At 42.4% G+C, this 25,469-nt stretch overlaps 1 protein-coding gene across 3 annotated transcripts in view; it reads right to left on the bottom strand.

The window, feature by feature from the left end:
• LOC147702137 (monocarboxylate transporter 6-like) overlaps positions 1 to 25,469 on the bottom strand; it is a 450,160-nt gene that overhangs the window by 72,149 nt on the left and 352,542 nt on the right. For all 3 annotated transcript variants that reach the window (XM_086930782.1, XM_086930785.1, XM_086930783.1), the window contains exons 3-4: positions 21,539 to 21,682; positions 7,559 to 8,404 (exon numbers count right to left, since the gene is read on the bottom strand). In XM_086930782.1, the coding sequence (XP_086786908.1) occupies positions 7,559 to 8,404; positions 21,539 to 21,682 (990 nt within the window). The remainder of the gene's footprint in view (positions 1 to 7,558; positions 8,405 to 21,538; positions 21,683 to 25,469) is intronic.

Raw genomic sequence — 25,469 nt, forward strand, 5'->3', positions numbered from 1 at the left:
TGTTGAAATCGCTGGAACCACTGGATCACTTGTTACTTCGTTGTAGACAGGTGTATCAGGTCGAACTGTTATTTGGGTTTCAAGAGGAACGAGTTCCATAGCTTTGTTGCTTAGTCCTTCTTTTCTCACTGTAGAATCTTCAAAGTTGATAAGTCTCTCAGTTTAAACCTCTTGGATTGTAGCTAGCGGAGTGCGTCTGCTACATTGTCGGAGTCCACTTGGCCTACTGCTTAGTATCGGCCACATAATGTGGTTTGATCAGGTCGATGGGCACAAATCTTTTCTCCTTTTTACCAGCAAGGGGCGGCAGTAAAACTTTTCTTGATCCGTGGATTGCTAGGACATGTACTGGTTGTCTGTAAGAAGGCCCAAATTATTTCTTGCCTGCGATCTTTTCTCCGACTAGATCACCAAGCTTTGGGATCCAGACAGGCCTTGCTGGGATGGTTGGTTTTTCCCCAGTGGTGGTTGGCTTCAGGAACACATTGCTTTGTTTTGATCTTAGTTCATTTAAGTCCTGTAAAATAGCCAAACGATCTTTAATATCAAATTTCTTGTTTTCCACCACTGTTCCATGACAATCAAGATCCGGAACCAACATTCTTGTCCCAAATATGACCTCATATGGAGTGACACCCCCTAGAGAACTTCTTGGCAAATTGTTTAGACTGTGTTGGACTTCATAAAGATGTTTGCCCCACCCATCACCTGAACCTAATACCCTAGCTGTTATAGACTGCTTTATGTCCCGTTTTTTTTCTTTCCACAACAGAATTTCCCTGAGGATGGAATGGAGAAGAGTACTGCAATTCAACGCCCAAACTGGCAATGGCTTCTTTGTAAGCTCAAGAGCTAAACGCAGGGTCAGAGTGTAGTGTGCCTATTGCGTATGTGCCGATAAAGACTCACAAATCTTTTATAAGAGTTCAAGCATCAGCCGAGAGCTGAGGCGACATCCAAAAGACCTTGAACACAAATCCACCAAGATATATTTATAGTTACCATCTCTTTGTAAGGGACCGCAGTGGTCCAGGTAAACACACGCTAATGGTTTATCTGAAATTAACAGGGGCGTCTGCGCAGGACGTTTCACAGAAGAGGCTTTCATCTTTTGGCATATATCACAGTCCAGGACATAGTTTCTGGTCTATTTCCTAATGCCGGGCCACCAGTATCGTTGCTTTAATAACAACACTGTGGCAGAAACACCTGCATGAGCAGAGGCGAGCCCTTCATGTGCTGCTAGGATTGGTCCTAATCTAAGTTCCATGTTTGGTATTACCCTATCCCCCACTCCATGGATTCGAGCAAACGGAACATTATTCGCATCAATTATATATGAGTGTTTGAGTGGAAATGTTTTAGGTAACGCTGCAACGCTGCCTTTGCTTGAAGCATTGACAGCCAGTATTATTTCACTGCCTATTTTCGTTTTTGAACGAGTGATTTCAGCTACGGAAGCCGTTTCTACAGACCTTGTTGCAGCTTCATCAGGTTATGAATTCCCTACAACGTGATAGCCATTACGTTGATGACTCAGCGTGTGTATCACATGAGTGTTTTGTAGTCCGTTTCGCAACTAAACTACTTGTTCCGAAAAAGCGTTTTATGCTTGATTGTGCCACCTTTTGCATCTTTGAAACCACGTTGAAGCCAATTCTGTAAATATTCATTGCAAGATTGAACACAGTAAAAAGAATCGCACACTATGAGTGTGGGAAATTCGCGATCCGTATTTTCAAGTGCCATTTTGAATGCTTGTATTTCAGCTCGCTGAGCTGTACAATCTCCTACATATTGCATTTTTGTAACCATAGGTCTAAATTTGCCATCGGTCATACGACCTTTAACGATCGCGCATGCAGCACTATAAGCTTGTTTACCCCCCGTAGCGGGTTGTGCTGATCCGTCAGTATAAATTATACATTCATATACGATCAAAAACATATTCAACATCAGTTGCAGCAAGAGAATTAACCCATTGTATCCATCTTGGATATAAAGCTTCTGCATTCGGAATGCTAGCTTTTGTAACTGCCTCTAAGGCTGGTACAGGAGTTATGACCATAATGCGTTTCCCCTGTGCTAGGGTTCTATCTTTTGCTACAGCGGTTTGAACTGCTGTCAGAATTTTTTCTGTCAATGTAAATTTCATTTCTGCTTGTGTATACAAATGTGATTTGTATGCAATTGGTACTTTCTCACCTTCATTAAAAGTTAAGTAGGTGAATCTGCATTGACCCGGAATGATTCGGATCACTAAGTTGCGTACGTTTACGCGTGTTTGGAAATGTTTTGTTGCTAACATATCTGTTTGTAGAGAACGCAACATTTCTGTGTGTTCTTTTGTCCAATGTGTGATTTTAAAATCAGGTTTGATTAATTCGCAGAGAGGTTTAACCCTTTCTGCGTAGTTTAGAATGTAAGTTCTTCCAAAATTCAGGAAACCTAGAATCGACTACGTTTTTCAGCGTTTTTGGACGTTGGAGCAGGGCACACATTTCTAAAAAGTTGGCTACCAGGCTTTTGCCTTCACTTGAAAGTTCATATCCTAGAAAAAGGACGTTGAGATGGGAAATTCTTGATTTTTTTAAATTGAATCTATAACCCTCTGAGGCGAAGCCCAGTGTAATGGTGTTCACCCTGTTCAAGTGCCTGTTCGGGTCATCGTCTGTCAGATAGATATCATCAACATATGACAATGCCTCGTCATCGTAAGTTTGTAGTAACTCTGTTACTCTCGCTGAGAATAATCCTGGACTATTCTTGAATCCTTGAGGGAGATGACAAAATTGACGCTGAGTCCCTATTATTGAGAAAGCGGTCAAATACCTACCTTCAGGTGCAATATTTTGACAAAAGAAACCATTTGAAATGTCTAATGTGTTTTTTTATTTTGTACGCACAATGTTATTTATTAATGCTGTACTGTGTGTATTTTGCACTGCAAATGTTTTACAACAAGAGTTTAGGTGTCTGTAATCCAAAACAAGACAATATATATTGTCTGGTTTGGAAACAGGAAACAAAGGATTGTTCATTGATGAGGTGCAAGTTTCAATCACCCCTTGGTTTTCAAGTTGATCTAAGATCTTCCTGACCTGGTTTTTAGCTTCTTGCTTAATTGGATACTGCATTTGTTGGTTGATTTTTTTAACTGGATTGTGTGGTGAGGTGAGTCCTCATCCCATCCTACATGATTCTTGTAAAATGCTGGGGCTTGGATGACTGCCCATTTCCTGGCATAAGTATATTTTAAATGTACTAGAACATAGTTGGAGAAGGCTGGCATAATGATGTCTTCGCCATGTGGGCACTCCCTGACATACTCTGGTGGCCAGTCCAGTTCTGCTAGAAGTATATCATGACCCTTTGAAGTCGCTCCCAAAAGAGTGCTTTCACTTTTCTTGGTATGTCTTCTTCCATCCGGAGTGTTATTTCATATACCCTATGTGCAGAACTAACCCTGGTGTCTTCGTGAAGAAGTGTGGCTCAATGGTTAGAGCGGCAGACCCTGATGCAGAGGTCTGGCCCGGGACCAGGGTTCAATTCCCTGCCTCGGCGGGTCTTGGGCTCAAAATTCCACGGACCTGATAATTCTCGCCTCGGTGCCTATTCCAATCATGGAGTCCCACTCTGCAACTCTGGGCAATAGCTTGCTTAATCTCCACAACGGCCCCCACAACGATAAGGATGCCTGGCCTCCACCTTGGGGGTGCCCAGGAGTGGACACCTCACAGGGAAAGCCAGGAAGGGTTCCACAGCGGTATTCGTACAAGCGCCTTGAGACCCTTGCGGGTGAGTAGTGCGCTATACAAGTATCAATTTACATTTACATTTTACAGTCTCAACTTGAATGTCTTAATTCAGGTCCACTGTTTCCAGAAGTCTCTTCAGGTTCTGGCGAGCTATTGATACTTCTGCTGGGCTGTCCAACATAGTCTGAGCCCATTCTCCGTTCTTGAGCTGTGTTCTGAGAATCCTCGGTATGTCTGATCTTTAGAGCTGACTACTTTCTTCGTGGAGAATTGAGGTTTTGTTTTGTTTTTCTGAACGTGTTGATCGTCTTTAGACTTCACAAGTTCTTCATTTTAATCTGACCGTCCTCTTCTTTCGGATGTCTGTGATGATATCTGAAAGGTTATACCTCCTTCCAGAGGGCTCCTTTTGAGCAGACCTACCTCGGGGTTGAGAATCTTTCTCTTTTGAATGTTTGTTATTTATTTTCCCACTTCTTTTTAGAAGAGGTAGGAGTGTTTTTAGTAAAGGCATTTTCAGGACTTTCAGACAGTTGTTGTTTAACTGTATAATTCTATCAATCTTTGGACATTACTAAGTAATTCATCGTCCGACATTGCTTCAATGTTAGGGTCAAGTATATAGCAGGCTAAAACCGGCCATGTTGCTCCTGTTCTACCCTAGCGGACCGAGTCTGGTAATGTGATTTAAATGTTTAGGGCACCTTTAAACCAGAGATTATGCTCCTGGTATGCGAGTGGAATTTCAATATCCTCGAAAGGAATATATTCCTCAGGTGGTTCATCTTCTTTGTAGAAGTGAAACGTTTTAGTTACTGGATTTGATTCAGGGAATACTATCCATGAATAGAATACCTCTGTCTGGTGATGTCTATGTGCCTCTATCACAAAAACCGCTCTACCACCTCTTGGTGTTAGGCCATGTTTTTTAAGTTTTAGAGTGATGGCTCTCCTTAAATTTCGAGGAATGATTATAGCATTCTCATCGGTTTCATTGAAACGCTGTATTGTCATAAAGTACAGCAACATTGTTGGGTACTACTTAGTTGTTAACGGTATAGTCGGCCATTGTTTAATGAAAGTTGCAGAGCAAGTTTCAAGGGAACAAAGATAAGGTGCACAATGTTTTGGAGCACTGTCTCCTTCAACGTTGAACAAACCAAAAAGCTAATACATAGGATTTTCGTCCTACTCAGCTATGGCGGATGTTATCCCTACCCACTCGAGACCTTTTATGGAGTTTTATGAGTAGGGGTCTCTGAGAAAAGCAGGACTGAGTTAGTTTAGTATCTAGTGTTAAATTAGTGCCTTACCAAACGTTATGCACGTTCCTATATCCCTGGGCGAGTTCCTATATCCCTGATAGGCTCTGCGCATTGGAATAATATACACTATATTTTTGACATAGGACTGAGGTCAGTATGTCTCTATCGAGTACATTAAACTTAATTGATTGTGTATGCCAGATAACTCAGAGGTCACTAGAAACTTCTAGAATGAACAAGAAGGGATTAGTTTCTGACAACCGCATAAACATGATAACTTTGTTTCCCTTAGAATCAGAACAATCTCAGAATCCTGGAAGCAATGGATAACCGTTTCACTCAGTCAATCGTGCCTGCTTCGTTTCTACAGAGTTGCACAGAAATAGATAGACGGGCGTTTCAATAAAAAGGTTTTATTGAACAGCCTTATTTCTCATGAAAGAGATATGAACTGCTACAATCGTAAGACAGAATGCGAAGTATAATTTGTACAGCGTTAGCAGTAAGATGAAATAATACTGCAATAGCATGGTCTGTAGCTATGACATATATTCATAAAAATACATACATAAATAACACAGGCTAAAATACTCCTCTGGTGCGTCTAAAATAATTTTACCCCAGTGTACCTAACCTAAGTGTAGTACGAGGGAAGAAGTAGGTGCTGCTCAGCTATATTTAAGTTTAGCTATAGTTTAGTTTAACTTCAGTTGCCAAGAGTCCCTATAGGTTCTAGTCTGCTCCATACCTTAGAATGAGAGAGGTTGGAATCTCTTTCCTGGGTCTTGATCTCTAACACCCAGCAAGGGGAGTCAGAAACACTGGAGCTGGATTCTCGGCGAGGAGGATGGCAGCGTCTGGTCAGTGCGTCAGTTGGGGACTTGACTTCCTTCCACATAAGTACTTCTTCATAGTGATGGACCGGCAGTAGATACATTTACCCTAAAGAATTCTTGTCAGGATTAGAGTGTTTTTGGAATATCTACAGGCAACTCTAAGCGACGATACATGGTGTCGAGCCGCTCGAGGTTCTGAGAGCGGTGAGTGTCAGCTCCTGGCTGACAAGTGTCGGATTTTCAGATATTAGATCTAGAGACGTCAGTTTGTACCATTATAGATGGCTTTACAACTGTGCTTTTAGTGTGCCTTTTCCCCCCGGGTGGAGTGGCCCTGTTTAGGGCATTATATCTGGCAGGTCCTGATGAAGGCGGCATTCTATCATCGTGCAGCCACCGAAACGCGCCGACCACTGCCCTGAGAACATCCTGCTTTTTGCAGTTCTTGCCTTTGGTCATTCCAATTACATTGTTACTCAGTAATTGTATTCCCCAAATATGTTATGAATGTGAAGGTGTGTCTGGATGTGTGTGAGTTGGGTTCGAATGGGTTGTTGTGATTTTGCATTGTTTCTCTCTTCCCGGGTCTTCTTGATTTGATTGTATGTAGTGTTTTCTCAATTTGGTATTATTTATGAATGTATTATCTATGTTGAATATGTTTTAAAAAAGTATATAAAAATAGGCATATCCATGAAAATATCTCTGACAAAAGAAATGAAACAAAATAATATATTTTTAGAATCGTTGGAATACTTTGTTGAATGGGTTAATAAGTTGATTTGGGTGTTCACTGAATGTATTTGGATTAATTCCATTGGAGAATAATATAGGTCGTGAGGGAGACTTTTGTTCTGTCTTCATATTTTTCCCCTCTTCTCTCTGACCTCAACTTGTTCTTTTAGAGGGGGTCCCCTTCTTTCTGCATTACCCTGAATAGGGTAAGACAGATATTATCTTCCAAGGGGATGCACAGTCTCCTCCAAAATTCAATGCTAGGATTGAAAATCACACATAACCCTGGAGATACTATGCCATCTGTTCTTTTTCCAATCTTAGGGATGCCATCTCTAGCCAGTCCCAATCGTTACCCAAGAAAGCAGCAAAATAGAAACTGGTTTGCCTCTGAACACCCAGACACCATCAAACCCTTGCAGCCCTTTCATTCTGAGGTCAACATCCTCTGTTTCTACATGACCTACTCACCACTTGCAAGTCTTCACATAGATCTGACTGTGACAGACAGAGGAAGGAGAACAGGCAACTTATGGCTGCCCTGTTTTTTTCTATGCAAAATGCTCAGTCCCTCTCCCCACAGGGAAATATTTCCCACAAGAATAGAAAGATGGTATTAGTCTAAGGATAATAGAGTCACCTTACCACTTCATCTGAAACATTTAAGGAGAAGTAGAAATACAGTGAGACATTCCAACTCGGAGTTCAAAATTTTAAGGGCTATCAGAATGGCGTTTTGAGAAATCTTAAGATTTTCTTCCAGGCCAGTGCATCTAATGCCTGTTGGGTTGGGATAGTTATCAGTCACATGCCTAATATATAACCATGCTACAGGCTGAAACTCATTCAGAGGAAGGAGGCCCATTGGGTAGATTCAAATTTCTAATCAACCTGTCCCCCTCTTGATTTTCAGTAGTATATCCCGGGAAATTACAGCATACACACACTTTTCAACCAATCTTACCTGCCAATGGTGGTCCAATAAGAATAGTGATGCTTTCTAAGATTGTGAAAAGTCCAAAAGCACTTGCGAAGCGCTCCATGCCCACAATGTCCATGAGAACCTGGAAGACCAATGAGCCTACAAAGCTCATGGAGATGCTGTACGCCACACAGAAGAGAACCAAAGCAGCATAGCTGTCCCACAGCCCAGCTATGAGATTGCTGGCTCCATTGACCATCACAGCCAGGCAGAAGAGATAGTAGAGCCGGTCCTTAAAGAATGCCATCTGTGAGATGAACCCAGCCACTGGGCGCACAAAGATGTTGATGAAGCCAATGATGCCAAGTAGCATGGCTGCCTTGCTCTCCTCAATCCCACTAGCAGTTGCATATGGAACCAGGTAGACGTTCAGCACAAAGCCAAATACCATACAGATATTACCAAAGGTATAGATCTGATAAAGTTTGTTGTGACGCAAGAGATCAAAGGCCATGTATTTCTGTAGTGTCCGACTGCAGGATGACATGCTGGGCCAAAAGCAGGAGGTAGAAGCAAGTGGCGGGCTGAGATTTCCATTCTGGCTGGACTCCGGAGTGGGATGTACGTTGGCCTTTGGTGAAGAGGACTGGGAACTGATGGGTCTCATCACAGCCCCACAGACACAGCAGTTGAGCAACACTCCTCCAAAGATGAGAAAGGTCCCACGCCAGTCCACAAAATCCAGCAGGTACTGGGACATCAGTGGCCACAATGCCATTCCGAGGGAGACACCTGTAGAGGCCAAGGAATTGGCAAGGGTTCGAAAGCGTACAAAGTAATAGCCCAGCACTGTGATGGCCGCTTGAAATGACAGGCAAAGCCCCAGCCCTTATGGGAGAAAGAAACATAGAACACAAAAGATTAGCCCTGGTTTTCATGTGCAAAAGACAGTGATTGTAATAAACATAAAGGCATGCAGGTGGAATTCAAGAGGAAGAATATGATGGAGACACTGAGGTATTGTATAGTGTGAGGACAGGAGCAGATATTATGGGGTCCCTTGTGTAATGCGTGGTAGAAATGAGTATTGGGGTAGTTTGAGGCACTAAAGCTGTGCATATTTGAGTAATGTGAGGCCTGAGGTCTTGGATATGTACTATAGTTAAGAGGGCATCAGAGAGCAAAATGGAGGGGAACCTCACTGTAAAGTTCAGCAGTAGTTGTTTTGGGCAGTAGAATTGGAAGCCTTCAGAGTTAGCGGTGACCCACAAATCTACATATGAGCAGGTGTGAGATTGGTACCCACCTAATGTCCCATTCTGGTCCAGCTATGTGTCAGGCTAAGCCAAAGATGGCCATCTGGAAAAGCATAGGTGTTCGGCAATGACTAGCCAATATGTAGGTGGGAATGCCATTTGTGGATATGTGCTGCCATCTGCTCGCAGTTATCTCACTCATGGGTTTGACAGCCATTAGTGATTACTCACATCACCTACATACTGCCCAGCAAGCACCTGAAGACCCCCGTCCCATAACCTCTATTCATCTCCCAAGCAATTGTGCCTGGTAAAGATGAGCAGCTCGGAGCAGATCGCCTGAAGGAATCTTAGTGCTAGTGAAAGGCGAGGCCTTAAGTCCTTAGGTCCTCTCTTCTGTGGATGCTCCACTCTCTCCCGAAAACAAGACTAACTGGTAAGTTGCTATCATGAATATGTGGTCAGCCTGATAGACTGTAGACATTGCCCCCAATCTTACTAGAACCCATAAACTCAACAAATCTGGCAGAATACTACTTTTCTGAAGGGGATATTTGTTAGATTCCACTCAGATATCCAAACACATGGCTTGTCTGGTGCCAAGTTAGAAATGTAGAGGTAGTAATGTAACATTACAACCCCAGCTCCATTTGATACCACAATAAAATAGGTAATTATCAGTAATAAGAAGTTATCTCTGATAGAAATCATACTCACAGAAGTGTGGCTCACTGGTTAGAGGAGGTTAGAGGAGGCAGACCTGGAAGACCTGCAGACCTGGAAGCAGAGGTCAGCCCGGGACCGGGGTTCAATTCCCGGCTCGGCGGGGTCTTGAGTCCTAAAATGTCCATGGACTCGAAAATTCTCGCTCCGGTGCCTACTCGATTCACGGGTTCACACTCTGCGACTCTGGGAAATAGCTTGCTTAATCTCCACAACGGCCCCTCGCGGCAGGATGCCTGGCTTTCACCTTGCGGATACCCTGCCGGGGTTATCTCACAGGGGAATACCAGGACGGGTTCCCTAAGCAAGCGCTTAGAGACCGGTTGGTGATTTGCGCTATATAAATTCCTGTACATTTACATGTACATTTACATTCCTGTTAACACAGGTAAGGCCCTTTATCCAGTCATGTGCAGTGTGGAAGTTGTCAAGTTGTCTATATTTTTATGTGCTGAGATTACAACCCCAACAGCAGAGCCTCCACACATGTAGGTATACATTTTATTAGTAAATGTGGAAGGGACACAGGGGAGTGGTTGGAAAACGTATGAGTAATGGGGTGGGGTTAAGGGAGGAGTATGGAGGGGTTTACAGGAGGGTCAGGAGGGATTTAGGAAGGGACAGCAATACATTTCTACAGGTACTATACTCAAAAAGGGGCCCAGTTCGGAGTTGGAGTAAGTCTAGCACTACATATTGCCAGCTACTGGTATTGCAACTCCTCCCATATAAAATAATGGAATTAGGGACTTAAAATACCAACCTATGGGAAATAATATTAAATTGAGTTACATTATTTTAAATAGTTCATAAAACACAATTTAATGCTAAAAATAATTAATGTTTATGTTAGTGTAAGAATTTGTAGGGCGCATGGTTGCCAGAGGGATTCCCAGTGCTAAAGAGTACTGTTTACAAGCTCTTATCCATAGGGAGTCTTCAAGGGAAACAGCAAAGTTTTGAGATGTTTCCTGAAAACGGTTTCGTTGGGTAGAATTCTTATTTTATATGGGAGGGAATTCCACATCCTTGGTACCTGGTGGGCAAATGATCTGCTCCCCACCTGGCTCTTTTCGCTCTTGTTGTCCTAAGAAGCTGTTGCTGGGCTGATCTTAGCTGCCTGGTCGGGATATACCTGGACATCATTTGTCTCAGTTTTATTGGACCTTTTTTGTTAACAGCCCTATATGCTAGGCATAGGGACCTACATGTTATTCCTGTTTCAATAGGGAGCCAGTGTAGCTCTTTCAGTGCTTCTTTAGTGGAAATGCGTTTGGGGAATTTTTACAAGGAGTCTTGCTGCCACATTTTGTACTACCTGTAGTCTCTTCATCACATACATTACGTAAAGTGAGTTTCCATAGTCCAAACGCGAGATTATAAGAGACTGGATGAGCGTTTTTTTCAGATGTTCCGGGATCACCTCAATAATCTTCCTTAGTATTTTAAGCAGAGAGAAACATATTCCTGACAGTTTCCTGGATTGGCAAACCATCGTGAGGAAGTTCTCTATCCAGACCCCCAAGTTTTGTATTACTGATTTGGGTATAGGTGGCTTTCCCACACACCGGGGCCACTGTGTCAGGGGTGCCTGGTTAGTGGATTTTCCCAATAGCATAATCTCCGTTTTTTCGTGATTTAATTTCAGATGGCTATTTGCCATCCAATTTACCACTCTCTCCAGACAGTGACTCAACTGCTGATTTGCATTATCTGTTAGGGAGACTATCAGCTGAGTGTCGACAGCATATGACACCACTGAGACACCATCTTCCTGTGCTACATTAGCTAGCTGTCGTACATAAATATTAAATAGGGTAGGACTAAGGGAAGATCCCTGTGGGACGCCACATGTAATTGGAAGGTGGTCTGAGAAACAGTCCCTTTCCATCACTTGGAAGCACCTGTCTTCCAAAAAAGAAGCCAACCAGTCCATGTCAAGGTCATGGACTCCTATTTCTCTTAGTCTCCCCATTAAAGTGGTATGATCTAGGGTGTCAAATGCTGCACTGAGGTCTAACAAACGGATGGCGGCAGAACCACCATCATCCAATAGTGCTTTTAACTCCTCTGTGACCACCAACAGTGCTGATTCTGTACTATGGAAGGCACGAAAACCCATCTGAGTGGGATGCAGTATTTCATTAGTTTCCAGGAAGTTAGTCAAGGTATTATTTACATGCTTTTCCAAAAGTTTGCTGATACAAGGCAAAAGTGAGACAGGGTGTAGATTGCTAAAGAGAGTAGGGTCCATATTGGCTTTTTTTTGTAAAGGCCTAATGATTGCATGCTTCCAAGCTCTTGGCACCGAAGCTGTTTCTAATGATAGGTTGAGCATTTCCATTTAGGAGGGTAAAATGGACTCCAGTGCTTTAAATAAAATCTGGGGCAGGGCTGGATCAATAGGTGATCCAGATATAGTACCTTTTATTAGATTACAAACGTCTTCTTCCTCAAGTCTTTGGAAAAGAGCTAATTTTGGGAAGGGTAACGATCCTTCCACCTCTGTACCTATCTCCGAGTTCAAGTCCCTATCATTTGGGAATAGGTCATATATTTCTATTATTTTTTATGGAAATAGGTAGCTATGTCATTACACCTTTCGACTGAATTAATAAAAATAGTACATAATTTTTCATTTAATCATAGCATTTTAACCATCTTTTTCATAGGTAAAAATATATTTAACAATAAACTGTATTATAATTAAACTACTTTTGCTAATTCTATACATCACTTTGAATAATTATCAATGCATATATATTTTTATGATTTATGGAATGTCTTGTTTAATTTAAACTTCAGAAAAAATATTTTATTTTGAATTATATTTACATTAAAGATTTAAATCAAAATTGTGCTAGTGGTGTAGAATATTTTCTTTAGTTGTTATTCAAAATAAATATATAAAATTAATTTATATCAATGTCTCAAAAAATATTTTTATCTTTTTTTCAAGTTTAGTAAACTTTAAAATGTTCCCTATACTTAAGAGGGCTAGAAAAAGCATTAAAATATTACAAGACCTGCAGGTCTAGTAACCTGAATAATCTAGTCGACCTCACTGTAATGTAAACCGGACTCAAATTCGGTGATCCTAGGCAAATATTTTATTTTAGGGAGCTGCTTTTCTCTTCATTATCACATATGAGAGATCCTTTAAACATGCGGGTTCGGCATATCTGCTGTACAAAAATGTTTTTATTTGATTTAATAGGCGAAACATTAGCTCCATGTATAATACGAATTTGATCTCAGAACACCAACACAAATATTCCCAGTCCTGGCCTTTGACACAGGATCTCTGCAACAGTTCCTAGGATACCTGTTATGTATTCCAAACTTAGGGGCTTATTAGGATAGCGGATTTTCCGCATCCTCTGGGCCGGCGGAAGCCACCGCCAGCCCGGAGGATGCGGAAAATCCGCTGCGGACCCACCAAAGACCCACCGCCACATTAGCATGGCTGGTGGGTCCTGGTTTCAATCCGCTGCTTTTCTGGCGCGGTTGGCTTACAACCACGGCTGAAAAGCTCTAATATGGTGACGGTGTCTCTCAGACACCGCCAGCCATATTAGGATGGGTTTCAAAACATGCTTTTCCGCGGCGGGTTTTCAGCCGTGGAAAAGCATGTGGAACTTCACTGCAGGGGCCCGTTGCGGGGCCCCTGGGTGAACGGGGGTGCACATTGGGGGTAACTATGGTACCCCCCTGCATTTGTATGCAGAAATCGGCAGGCATCGCACAGTGCCTGCCGCTTTCTGCATACAAATGCAATGTATGCATTTTTACCATTGCGGCGGGTGCAGCTTGAAGCCGCACCCGCCGCAATGGTAAAAATAGAGGATGTGACTGCCAGGGTGGCGGTCACATCCTGATTGCACAGGAGAGAACTCCGCAGGCCATGCGGAGGTTCCCTCCTACTCTGGGGTCGCGGACGGACGCAAGTCCGTCCGCGATCCTAATGGGCCCCTTAGCTATGGAACACACTGACCCCGGAAACCAGACGGAATCCCTCTTCTACCTCTTTTGAGAAAGAAGTAAAATCTCTAATCTTAAGGAAATTCACATGAAACAATATATCTATTTCCCACAAGACCAAGATTTAATTATGACACTCAGTGCTCTTTTGCTTGTTACTTCTACCTATGTAAAGCGCTCTGATACCCGCAAGGGTTATGTTCGCGCTATATAACCCTTCAAAATAAAAATAAAATAAATAACCATACAGTGTATACATGACCCCAGGATTTGCCTTTTAGTTCACTGATAGCATTGTCATCAGAGCGGGCAGGAATATTTCTCAGTTCATGTTTAAAAACTCACTTTTAATAAATATATTACTAAAGCGTGATTTGGTAGTGCACTGCCATTTACAGACAGCACATTTCCACACCTTTTACCACTAACATGCAGATTTATTGATAAAGCTGTATAGCGCATAAACAACCTTTGGAAATTGGGTTTTAGCAAAAATATTTACCATTTGCACATCACCAAGTAAGGTGTTCTGATTTACTCTCATGCTGTAAAAATGTTTTTTTCATCACACAGAATTACGAAAATGTGCTTTCAAAACTACTGAAATATATTTTAAATATTTGTGCAATTAATTATTTAAATGTTGTCTTAGAAAAAAAGCCTTTACAGTCTTTCATTTTACATGCTTCACCCAGCACCATTGTCAGAGAGTTCACTTTACAAAATTCTCTAATTTCACAGTCAGAGAAAGAAAAGTAAATGTAAGAAGAAAAACAAGATTTAAAGAAAAGAAAAGTAGTAGAGGTGATGATTAATAGTATCTGGTTGCATGTCTATATATTTATTATAAACATTCCACTATGCCATTACCAGAAAGAGGTGTCACTGTTTTATTCATTATAACCCGCTACACAAAACAACCTGGATCATTTCTTCAGAATACTAGTTTAATCGGAAAGATGCTTCATGTTTGTGAAATCAAAGCCTCTGATTGGGGAAACATCCTTTACAACAAAACTTTTACAACGCAGTGCTTTTACAACGCAGGTTTTACAACGAAAACCATTACAACGCATTGCACTGGGGGGCGCTCTAGGATAGGGAATAGTTTTAATTTACTATCCAACACCTTCCCTACTATCCACGGGGACTGGAGTTGGAATAGCAAATTAAACTATTCACTATCCAGCACCCCAAAGTGCTATGCGTTGTAACAGCATGCGTTGTAAAAACTGCGTTGTAACAGCATGCGTGGTAAAAGCTTGCGTTGTAATGTCATACATCCCTCTGATTGACATCCTGCATGGCTGGGAATCAACATCTTGTTAACGAAAGAAGATGCCATGGAAACTGAGTCACTATATACCTTCAACCCCACCTCTCATAACAGTGCTACAAATAGCAACGAAGGGCCGATGTAATCAAAATGTGGTTGCCATCTTGGAACATATTACTTTACAAGAATGCAATGGATTTCATGGTAAATATATGCCCATTCCTTAATTACCAACATATCACTGTATAAGAACTTGTGAGATTCAATGTTGTCTTGTATCGTTAACAAGGCTATGCAGTTCAGTCAAAAAGCACGGCACACTTTATCAAAAGCATACCCTTTGTGGAATAATACAGGGCTAGAAGAATTTGCATGGACTGAAGCAAAGAATCAGCCGATTGAACAAGAGATGAAAAATAGATTCAAGGAGAGAGATTATACTGAAGAGATTGTAATGACCACATCCACTAGGGAGAGGAGCTGTAAGAGAGAAAACTATATTTTCGGTATTAAAGAGAGGAAAAGGGGAAGCAACAGACATAGGTTTATCACAACATATAATACACAAAATAGAAAGGCGAGGGGTGCGCTAACTAAACACTGGCATTTGATTAGGAGTGATCCAGTAAGTGGCTAGGAGCAGTGCTTAATTTGTAAAAAACATAAGTGCCAAGGCCCTTGTCAGGAGCCTACTGCTGCTTGCACCACCAATTGCCCTTACCAGCTCTGCCAGTTACACAACTACCAACCATCATACATCTTTAAGTGTGATATTTTATACTATTCCAGGCCGTCAAAGCTATAAGAATTGCTTGGGCGACAAGTATTAGTAATTTTTAATTTATATTGAACTAATAAACAACTGTTATTGTGCTAATCTCTAAATAAGACAAACAGCACCAACATGTGGCAGCCTGTCATAAGTGCTGGTGTTGAAAATTAATTTTTGGTGTCAAGCACCGGAAACCACCGGCTCAAATTAAGCACTGGCCAGGAAGTGTCTAAATGCCTTTAATTCATTTTAGACGTGCCAAGTCTATGAGAGACCAGGTGGTGAGAAGTAACAGTAACCACAGGCGGTAATGGCTCTGGTTAACTCCCCCTGGGAGCTTCACCAAATGTAACGAATGCAAGGCATTTCTAAATGGATTGAACAAACTAGTCTATGGGGTAGTTCCTCTTATTGGGTTCGTTCAACCCTGTGGATTGGGGAATCATTGGTCTGGTCACCAGAGTCACAGAGGATCTGGGTGGACAGATCATGGAGTCCTCACACACCCTATAGAAGTGTCATGCTTCATCAAAGGGCGCTCCTGGTCAAGCTGGCGCTGCAATGCCTGATGGGCCTAGGGGCTCTTTGTAAGTTCTGTTTGATCCTTAGATGCTGTATGATGCATGCATGTGAGAGGTCAGAGAAATATATAGAGTGGTGAAAGTTCCTCCCCACCCACGCCAGCCATTAACTACAGCCTGCCAGAGGAGGTTAAGTCAAGCGAAACTCTCCCGCATCTGATCACGAAAGTGCTAAACGACGAGATTTTGTATGCCTATATCTTTTTAATATTATACAACTATTAACCATGTAGTACTTCTATAGCTTGTTACTACCTCTCCTGCAATGTCTTACTTCAATGTCTGGTCTACACCAGTTTTCTCCCGAAGTTTATTTGAGGACCTATGCCAGACCTAAGGAGCATTTCTACTCTGAATCTCTGGAAAGGTCTGGAGGGGCATTCACAATGAAATGTTTTTTTTTATTACTACAAGCTTAACAACGGTATATATAGCTGTCACCCTAAGTTTCATCACTGTTATGATGTACTCCTTCACCAGCACATGGTACTTTGAGGCAAAAGATTATATTTGTTGGCGTTTTAATATCATTGTTTTAACAAAAGTGAAATACAGACATTCAGTCTGTACCATCTGAAACTTGCCCTGTCCGGACATGAATATCGAGACAACGGAGCTGAAATACTATTAATGATTGCAAACAATATTATGACCATGGCATAAGGAAAATCCCAGGCTCATTCTTGCTTGACTCTCACACACATTCCTCTTTTTCCCTTTTTAGGTGGAATCTACCCCACGGCATCAACACAGGTGAACTATTGGATACTTGTGTAGGCACCTATTGGATACTTGAGCAGGCACCTATGACCACAGTTAGGGCCTACACATTTTTACAAATAGGGTAGGATTTAACCCTAGGTCCTGATTAATGGCCAATTAACCCTCCAGGCAAACAAGGCATGAAACAGGTTGACCACATCACATTTCCCACTTATTAGCTTTTAAGACCCATGGTGATCCTAAGATAGCACCTTGTTTTTACTGTGTCAAGAGACCATCCGCATAATAATTAATTAAATAATCCTTCAGGTTCTCTTAGACTCTTTTAAACACATTTTTCAGCATCCTATGTACTTCTCACACTTCTCACATGAATGCATCATACAGCATTTAAAGATCAAAAAGATCTCCGACAAAAAGCCTCTAGGCCCGTCAGGCATCGCAGCGCCGGCTTGCAGAGGAGTGCCCTTTGAAGAAGCATGCCAATGATTCGCTAATACACAGGGTTGAACTAACCCAATAAGAGGAACTACCCCATTGACTACCCCATTGACTAGTTTATTTAAATACGCCATGAGAAGGGTTGGTGTAGGATCCTATTAAACATATCTCCTCATCCCTCTATTGATTTTAGATAAATGGTGTGAACATCACCTCCACTGATACACCCACTAAGAAAAAGATTAGTGTTAGGGGAAGATTGAAATTCAAGAGTGTCTTTACTGCATACATGTTAATAAGTGCTTTCCTGAAGACTTACGTGGTTAGTACTGAAGGAGCGCCATGTTATTTTGAAATTTTTAGGGGTACACCATAATCCCGAGTAGTCAGCCCCCACATATTCAGAGGGTCTACTAATGTAGTTTAGACTTATAACGTTAGGCTGAGAATCAGCACAATATATATGGATGAGTTTATTAACCAGAGACTAATGTAGAGTTTAATATAAATGCAGTGTTGCCTAATACAAGGATGAAATCATCTGTGAAATGTTGTATCACTAATTAAATGCTTTTTAAATATATGTTTATCAATGAGTGAATAAACGTAGGCTTTAGAACGAAAGCTTGTATTCACATTGAAAGTAGAATTAACGTGTTGAAGCAGTAAAATGTAATGTTATGTCGTGTTAGAAATACATTTGAAGTGCAAGGGCCTGAGCTATGCTGAAGCCAGTAAAGGCCTAACGGTATTTTCTTTTGTTAGCTTTAGTCGAGAAGGAAAGAATTTCTCTCTTGTTAAATTGTAACTTCGAATGTTTGCAGAGATGTTCCCATGTATTTCAGCTTGCAGGTGCAAGACCACAAGGCTCGTTAGGTAGAAGGGTCCATTGTTTAGGAGCTAGGATAGTAGGCGCGAATGGAGAAAAGCTGCCAAAGAATTTGGGAGTGCAACATTTAGCGATGAAGGTGCCTGGGACCCAAGGACACCCCAACGGACGCTGGATGGAAAGGTGCCATACATTGGGATTTTGTATTAGGGACAGCTCCCGAGGGTGGAGAGCAGATCTTAAGACAGGGAACAGACAGAGCAGGATGTAGAAAGCTGTAGAGAGAGAGTCTTGGGGAACTTAGGGCAGAGTGGGGTGTAAGAAGAAGCATCTTAGAACGAGCTCGACAGTTAGACTTTTTGCCTGAAGAAGGTGAATGTACTTCTTTGGAAGTCTTCACCGCTGACACCTTTACTCTTGTCTGATGGGAATGTTATGTAGGGATGTCACCTTAGAATAGTGCAGGAACAGACTAATCACTTTTCTTTTCTTTTTTGTAAATGCAGTCCAAACTTCAAGCTGGGACTGTTCTTGGTTGCCTAATGTTACTCAAATTGAATTTGCTTTTTATTCTGAGTCGTCTGAGAATCTTGCGTAGAATTATGTTTGTATTAGTGCCAGTTTATTTTCTGAACCTCTTGCTGAGATGTTTGTATGTTCAACTATTTTTGGCTTTGTAATAAATTCTTGAAACTTCAGTTCGTAGTCAGTGGTCCTTTGAGTTTAACTTGGATTTGATGGTGAAGTTGTTCAAAGCTGTTGTAAATCTTCCCTTTATTCTTCTAAAACAGGGAAAAAGGTCCAGTCGACCGGTTTTGGGCTTCTAGAGATGAGTAAGAAAATCTAGATGATTATCCCAGCTTCCCCAGTACCACATTGCCATCACACAAAAGAATTCTACAACACTTCAAAGCTATCAGAAACAATGACCTGACCTACCCTATAGCAGGACATTCGAGAAAAATGCATTAGGGAGATTATCTCTATTGAAGAATAGTGCAAATCCGTAAAAATGTGCAAAGCGAGGAAAAGGGAACATGAGCTTAGAAGACTGGAAGCTAGATTTATATTGGATTTGGATTGTAAGGAGCCCTTTAGTCTGAATGCGAATGAAGAACTGCATACTTTTCTTGGATAATTATTGTGAGCAACTATCTAGCACGGCAATAGCTGCCACTGTTAAAGTACCATAATGAATTTAATGGATACTTTATAGATGAGAAAATGTTTAAATCCTTTCCCCTTTTCAATTTATTTTCATTGTTTTATCTTTTAGAATTGCGTGCGCAACAAAGATGTACCAGAATAATAGTGGTTATTTAGGCCACTTGGGTTATATACATATACAAGATAGATCATAGAGTGTACACTGATTGTTGTATACTGTGTCTCTAGTGATCAAATTATTTGAGAAGCAGCGCATTGGTAGTGTTTGCTTTCATGGCACATGCCAGTGATTTCAGTTCGTATTGGCTGGTGTTCACATACAGATAGTGGGCATGATAGAACCTGCATCATAGGTACAGGGCATTTAGATCATGGACTTTAGTCATCTTATGTTCAAGACCAGTTTATTTATAGTGTAAAAGCCTAAACAGGTGATAATTGATTGAATATAATATTTGTGATCTATGTATGGCACAGAAGACACATTTTCAAATATGGTGATTAATCAATTTAACTATACCCTTGTGTATATTTGACGATGATTGTATTCAATATATTAATCTTGATCTCAAGTTCTTATATGGCGATATCAGGGCGATTAAGAAATAAGCAGATATTTACCATGAAATCCAATGAATTTTTGTAAAATAATAAGTCCCAAGATGGTGACCACAATGTGATTACGTTGGTCCTTCTTTACCGTTTGTTGCACTGTTGTGAGAGGTGGGGTTAGGGTATTAGGTGACTGAGGTTCAATGGTGGTGTGTATTGTGAACATGGATGTTGAGTACAGCCGAAATGTGTTGATTCTCCAGCCATGCACATACAATAAACGAATGTGGAATGAAAAATCTGAATGTCGGCCTCGTCCCTTGATGTAAGTAGACATTACTATTAAGACATTACTATTAACTTAATTTTGAATGAAATAGGTAATGTAAATATAATAAATGAAAATGATTTCGCTAACGTTTACATTAAATAAAAATCACACTTGAAGTAAAAAAAAAGGAATTAATAATTTTTAAAAGTGATGTGCAGGATTTATTAATTCTAATATACATATATAGTAATAAAATATATTGTTACATCAATGCTTCAAAGGAAAAGTATTCTAAAATATTATACAACTAAATTAAAAATGTGCTATTTGTTTTAAATTAACACAATCGTTTATTCATATGTTTAACTATTTTTACCATTTTAAATAATTGAATTTAACATTATTTCATATAGGGTTTTATTTTAATTTCCTACCTCAAATATTTTCTATTGGATGGTTTTGCAGTACTAGTGGTTGGCCTTATGTAGTGCTGTACTTACTGTTTTTTTAGTAGTATCCTATACTCAGAAGTTTGGCTCCACCTCTTTTATAGGGGACGGAGAGATTTAAGTCTACACTTTACAGTAACATTGTGTTCTGATTTTGTGAACAGCCAAAAGTATTAAAGTTACTTTAAGTGTAAGAGTAAATTACATACATAGATTTACTAACAAGTGTAACTTATTTTTGGGAGTAGCTTGTAGTTCCTTTATTGCTCTTCTTTATATTTTCCCATAAAAATCTTTATATTGTTTTCTATTTACATTGATAGATCCTTCTACAAGTATTTCACATTGAGAGGCTGAAAGCCTAGGCCCTTTTTCAAGGTGGGGCACTGAGTCATGATCCGGGTACAGACATTAGCTACCACAGGCCAGCAGGTGCATTGGCCCTGAATATACCATTGTACCCTTATAATTGCTGTATTTTACTACCCCTATAGCAATCAAAGGGGGGCATGTTCTTTGCTTGCTTGCACCAGGGCCCATAGAATCTTTGCTACGTTGCTGCCTGCATAGGGTCGTTGGTGTGTAGGCAGCATTTCTGTAAAGAGACAGATACGGAACAGGAAATAAATGGCCTGTGATTGTAACGATGAGCAGTTTTTCCTGTTCCCAAACCTCACCTATTCTCCATCGCTAAGATAATATGACCACTTCTGCTGTTCTCAAGCTCTCACATGTACAATAACACATACCTACAAGGAAAGAGGCCCACCGCAGCGCCGGGACGCCCCTTTGCTGGGGCAGCTGTGCGCTTTACAAGTATACGACATTTAACATTTAACATACGCACAGAGGAGTAGAAATGGATGTAGAGTGTCTCTACAGTGTCCTAGCTAGCGATGCATAGTACTGGAAGCGTGGTTGCTCAGTGATTTGTTTACAGAGGGGTTTATCCGGGTATGTATTGAATCTGCTGTGGGTAGGGCATATCTGCAGTAACTTACCTGCAATGAAACCTGCAGTCACGTAAAGCTGAATGAGGGTCTGGGCAAAGGAGCTGGACACCATTCCCACTCCGGCCAGGATGCCTCCTATGATGACAGTCACCCGACAGCCATAGCGCTCCACTAGTATACTGCAGACAGGACCTGTGACATAATGAAGAGGCTGTGACAACCCACCACAAAGGTGCATGAACATATACCTGTAACATAGGATAATGAAACTTCACACAACAGAGAGGCCATCTAGGACATCTTTATTTCCTAATCTTGGTAAGGGGTACGTTTTGAGTGCCTGGAAGTGTGAAAAAAACACTTTCTAAGTAATGCTCATTATGATCTTCAGCGGTGCATATGTTTGATGCCTTTAAGTGCATTAAGTGCACATCCAGATTCTGCCCTGTTTCAGGATAGAAACATTCATACATCAGGCATGAAGCGACTAGGAACCATAAGCAGAAGTGACGAAAATAGGCATACCCAGTGCCATACTGCACCGAGCAACTGTGGTAAATATTTGATTTACCGTCTTAATTTCTATGCAGGTAAGTACTTAATCAATAATAACTCAATCGGAAATAAAGAGGCAGAGTCCGTGGTGTTAGAGTTCTTAGGGGTTTTATTCCTTAAAAAGGAATGGTCATGACCTGGATATCATGTTCCTGCAACCACAGGGGTTCAGGAAGGGATAGAGCAATATTTTATTGACAATACATAGCTTATATACTTGACTTGCATTACAGAAACCTATGCAGTAGGCGTAACAGCTGAGAGAAACAAGATAACAGCATCCACGTGATAGTGGTACGTAATTAGAAGGCGTGAACTGGGCGTGCACATGGAGGTGTGAACTAGAAACGTCACAGATAGGTGTCACAGTGGGTGGCAACAAAGCAGAATTTTGTAATGTCAGCAGAAATCTGAAGCATGGGTGCGCGCGCAGTTGTATGACGTATGATTGACGTGAAACAGACGGGTGCAGGGGACTTGACATTTACACTGGCGGAAAAGAGACAGAAGTCTGGCATGTCAGATCAACTCGTACTTCTATCATATCTGATATCTGATGTTTGGGAACCATACTATCTAGAGCATGGGTACTCACAAACTTTCTCTCGGGGGCCAAATTTACACTGTGAATTGTGTCCGAGGGCCGCACCAGTGGGGGCGGGGTCAGTGGGGGAGGGGGCGGGGCTAGAGCAATAAAAAAAAACTGACCATGAGGTTGATCACTGGTCCCTGCAGCGGACACCTTCATGCACTGAGCCACCAGACCCGGCATACATACATCTCTCTCTCTTGCTCTCTCTGTCTCCCTCCCTCCCTCTCACTCTCCCTTGCTCTGTCCCCCTCCCTCTGTCCCCCCCCTCTGTCTCCCTTTCCCTCTCTCACTCCCTCACTCTGTCTCCCTTTCCCTCTCTCACTCCCTCACTCTGTCACTCCCTTCCTTTCCCTCCCTCCCTCCCTTTCCCTCTCTCACTCCCTTTCCCTCCCTTCCTTTCTCTCCCTCCCTTTCCCTCTCTCACTCCCTCATTCACTCTGTCTCCCTTTCCTGCCCTCACTCTGTCTCTCTTTCCCTACCTCACTCCCTCACTCTGTCTCCCTTTCCCTCCCTCACTCCCTCACTCTGTCACTCCCTTTCTCTCCCTCCCTTTCCCTCCCTCCCTTTCCCTCCATCCCTTACCCTCCCTCCCTTTCCCTGCATCCATTTCCCTCTCTCACTCCCTCACTCTGTCTCCCTTTCCCTCCCTCACTCTGTCTCCCTTTCCCTTCCTCTCTCCGTCTCCCTTTCCCTCCCTCACTCCTTCACTGTCTCCCTTTCCCTCCGTCGCTCGGTCTCCCTTTCCCTCCCTTACTCTCTTACTCCATTACTCCCTCACTCTGTGACTCCCTTTCCCTCCCTCACTTTGTCTCCCTTTCCCTCCCTCACTCGGTCTCCGTTTCCCTCCCTCACCCGGTCTTCCTTTCCCTCCCTCACTGTCACTCCCTTTCCCTCCCCCTCCCTTTCCCTTCCTCCCTCCCTTTCCCCCCTACCCTTTCACTCTCTCACTCCCTCACCCGATCTCCATTCCCCTCCCTCACTCCCTCTCTGTCACTCCCTTTCCCCCCCCTTACCCTCCCTTTCCCTTCCACCCAGGGCACAAGTCCTAAAAAAAGAAGTGGGGGGACGCTGACGTCACAACAAGAAGTGATGTCATGAAAGGTGGCTTGCACCTTCAGATTCATTGCCTCCTCTTGCTCGCCCCTTAGATGCGATTGCATCAGAGAAGCCAGTGCGTGAGCAGCATTCTGAATGAGCTCCAATCTCACCCCAGAGAGGCCAAATAGTGAATGTGCTGCTCCATGTGCTCCAGTTATCGAGCTCCCGGTAAAATAAGTGGGGGGACGCTGTCCACCCGCGTGGAACCTTGACTTGAACCCTGCTTCCACCCTCTCTTTCCCTCCTTCCCTCTCTTAATTCCTCACCCGTTCAACCTTTCCCTTCCTCACTTAGTCTCCTTTTCTTTCCCTCTCCCTCTTTTCTCACCCTGCCTCTGTGTCAGCCCGGGCTTAGACAGCTTCGGAGCGCACACACACACACAGATGCACCGAGCGCATTAACAGGTCTTTAAAAGACCATTAGCATGTAAGTGAGGCTGTGTTGTTCACCTCTGCCCCTGCAGCTCCACTCCAACTATGGCAGGAATCCCCCGGCCGGCCCCCACAGAGCAGCAGAGTCTAGGAGTCGCGCTGCTGTAACTTAGTTTGCAGACACTCTTTTTTAAAAAAACAATTCAAACACTGGTATGATTCAAACACTGGTATGATGTGTGCAAGGTCCGCGGGCCGCCAGGGAAGGCTTGCCGGGCCGCCACTGGCCCGCGGGCCGTACTATGAGTACCCCTGATCTAGAGGGAAAGGTCTCTGGGGCAGAAGCTATTCTATACTGACTGTGAGTGCGTGTATAAGCGCCTAAGTGTCTGCACGGGATGCGAGGGGCATGGGCCTTCCATGGTAACAGAGACTATGAATTACTTGCATGGAGACAGTGAGGCCGGGCCTTTCGCCTTTCAGCTGGGGGAATGTTTACTTAAACTAGTAGGCAGGAATGCAGTTTCGAGGAGCGGAACAGATAATTCGAAGGTTGAATACAGTCTTGGCAGGCAGCAGGCTGAGCTAAGCGCCATGGGCCGCACAGAGAGTAGGACAGAGGTCATGAGTACAGAGGCTGCCTGGGCTGAGGCTTTCAGAGTCAGAAAGCAGAGAAAAAAGGCTTGATGGCAGAATTCAGGGCCTAGTGTGCCAGAGCTGAAAAACGTGTAGAGTACACCATAAAAAGACGTTGGCAAGGCATACTTGGAAACGGAATATTCAACCCATTCAGGGTGGGTCTGAAAGAGGACATGTTAACGGTGGACGCAAATGTATTTGCGTCTTCAAAGCTGGCACAGGAGGGAAGTTACATGCACTTTAAGCTGGTACATGGAGACGGTGGGGTACACGCTAGGGAACATTACTTGACCATAAAATTTATATTTCCTCATTCCCTCCTTGTTCCCTACGGACCCTTCATGATATATCGATCCTCATGAATCGATCAGTCTGTTCTTGTAACATCATTTGCTCATCTTTCTTTCTTTCACGTTTTGAGAAAAAACTGGAATGTTCAATGCACGATGCGGCACACAGTCCACATATTGCTGGCCCACACTGTAGGCACAGACAACAACTGAATACTATGCCGAGAGCAATGCCTAGGAAGGATAGGATCTTCCATCCCCAAGCGGTTAACGTTGTCCAGAACCAACCGGACCAAGTCCAGGTGCCTGGATTCTGATGTATCAGATTTGCAATTTTATGAAGACGTGTGATGGCTTGATATACTGTTGGCGCGTTTTCTGGAATGAAAACACAGCAACTTGACCCGATGACCTTACAAGCTCCGCCTCTGTCT

This window comes from Lissotriton vulgaris, chromosome 7 (genome assembly GCF_964263255.1).
Source record: "Lissotriton vulgaris chromosome 7, aLisVul1.2, whole genome shotgun sequence".
NCBI lineage: Eukaryota > Metazoa > Chordata > Amphibia > Caudata > Salamandridae > Lissotriton > Lissotriton vulgaris.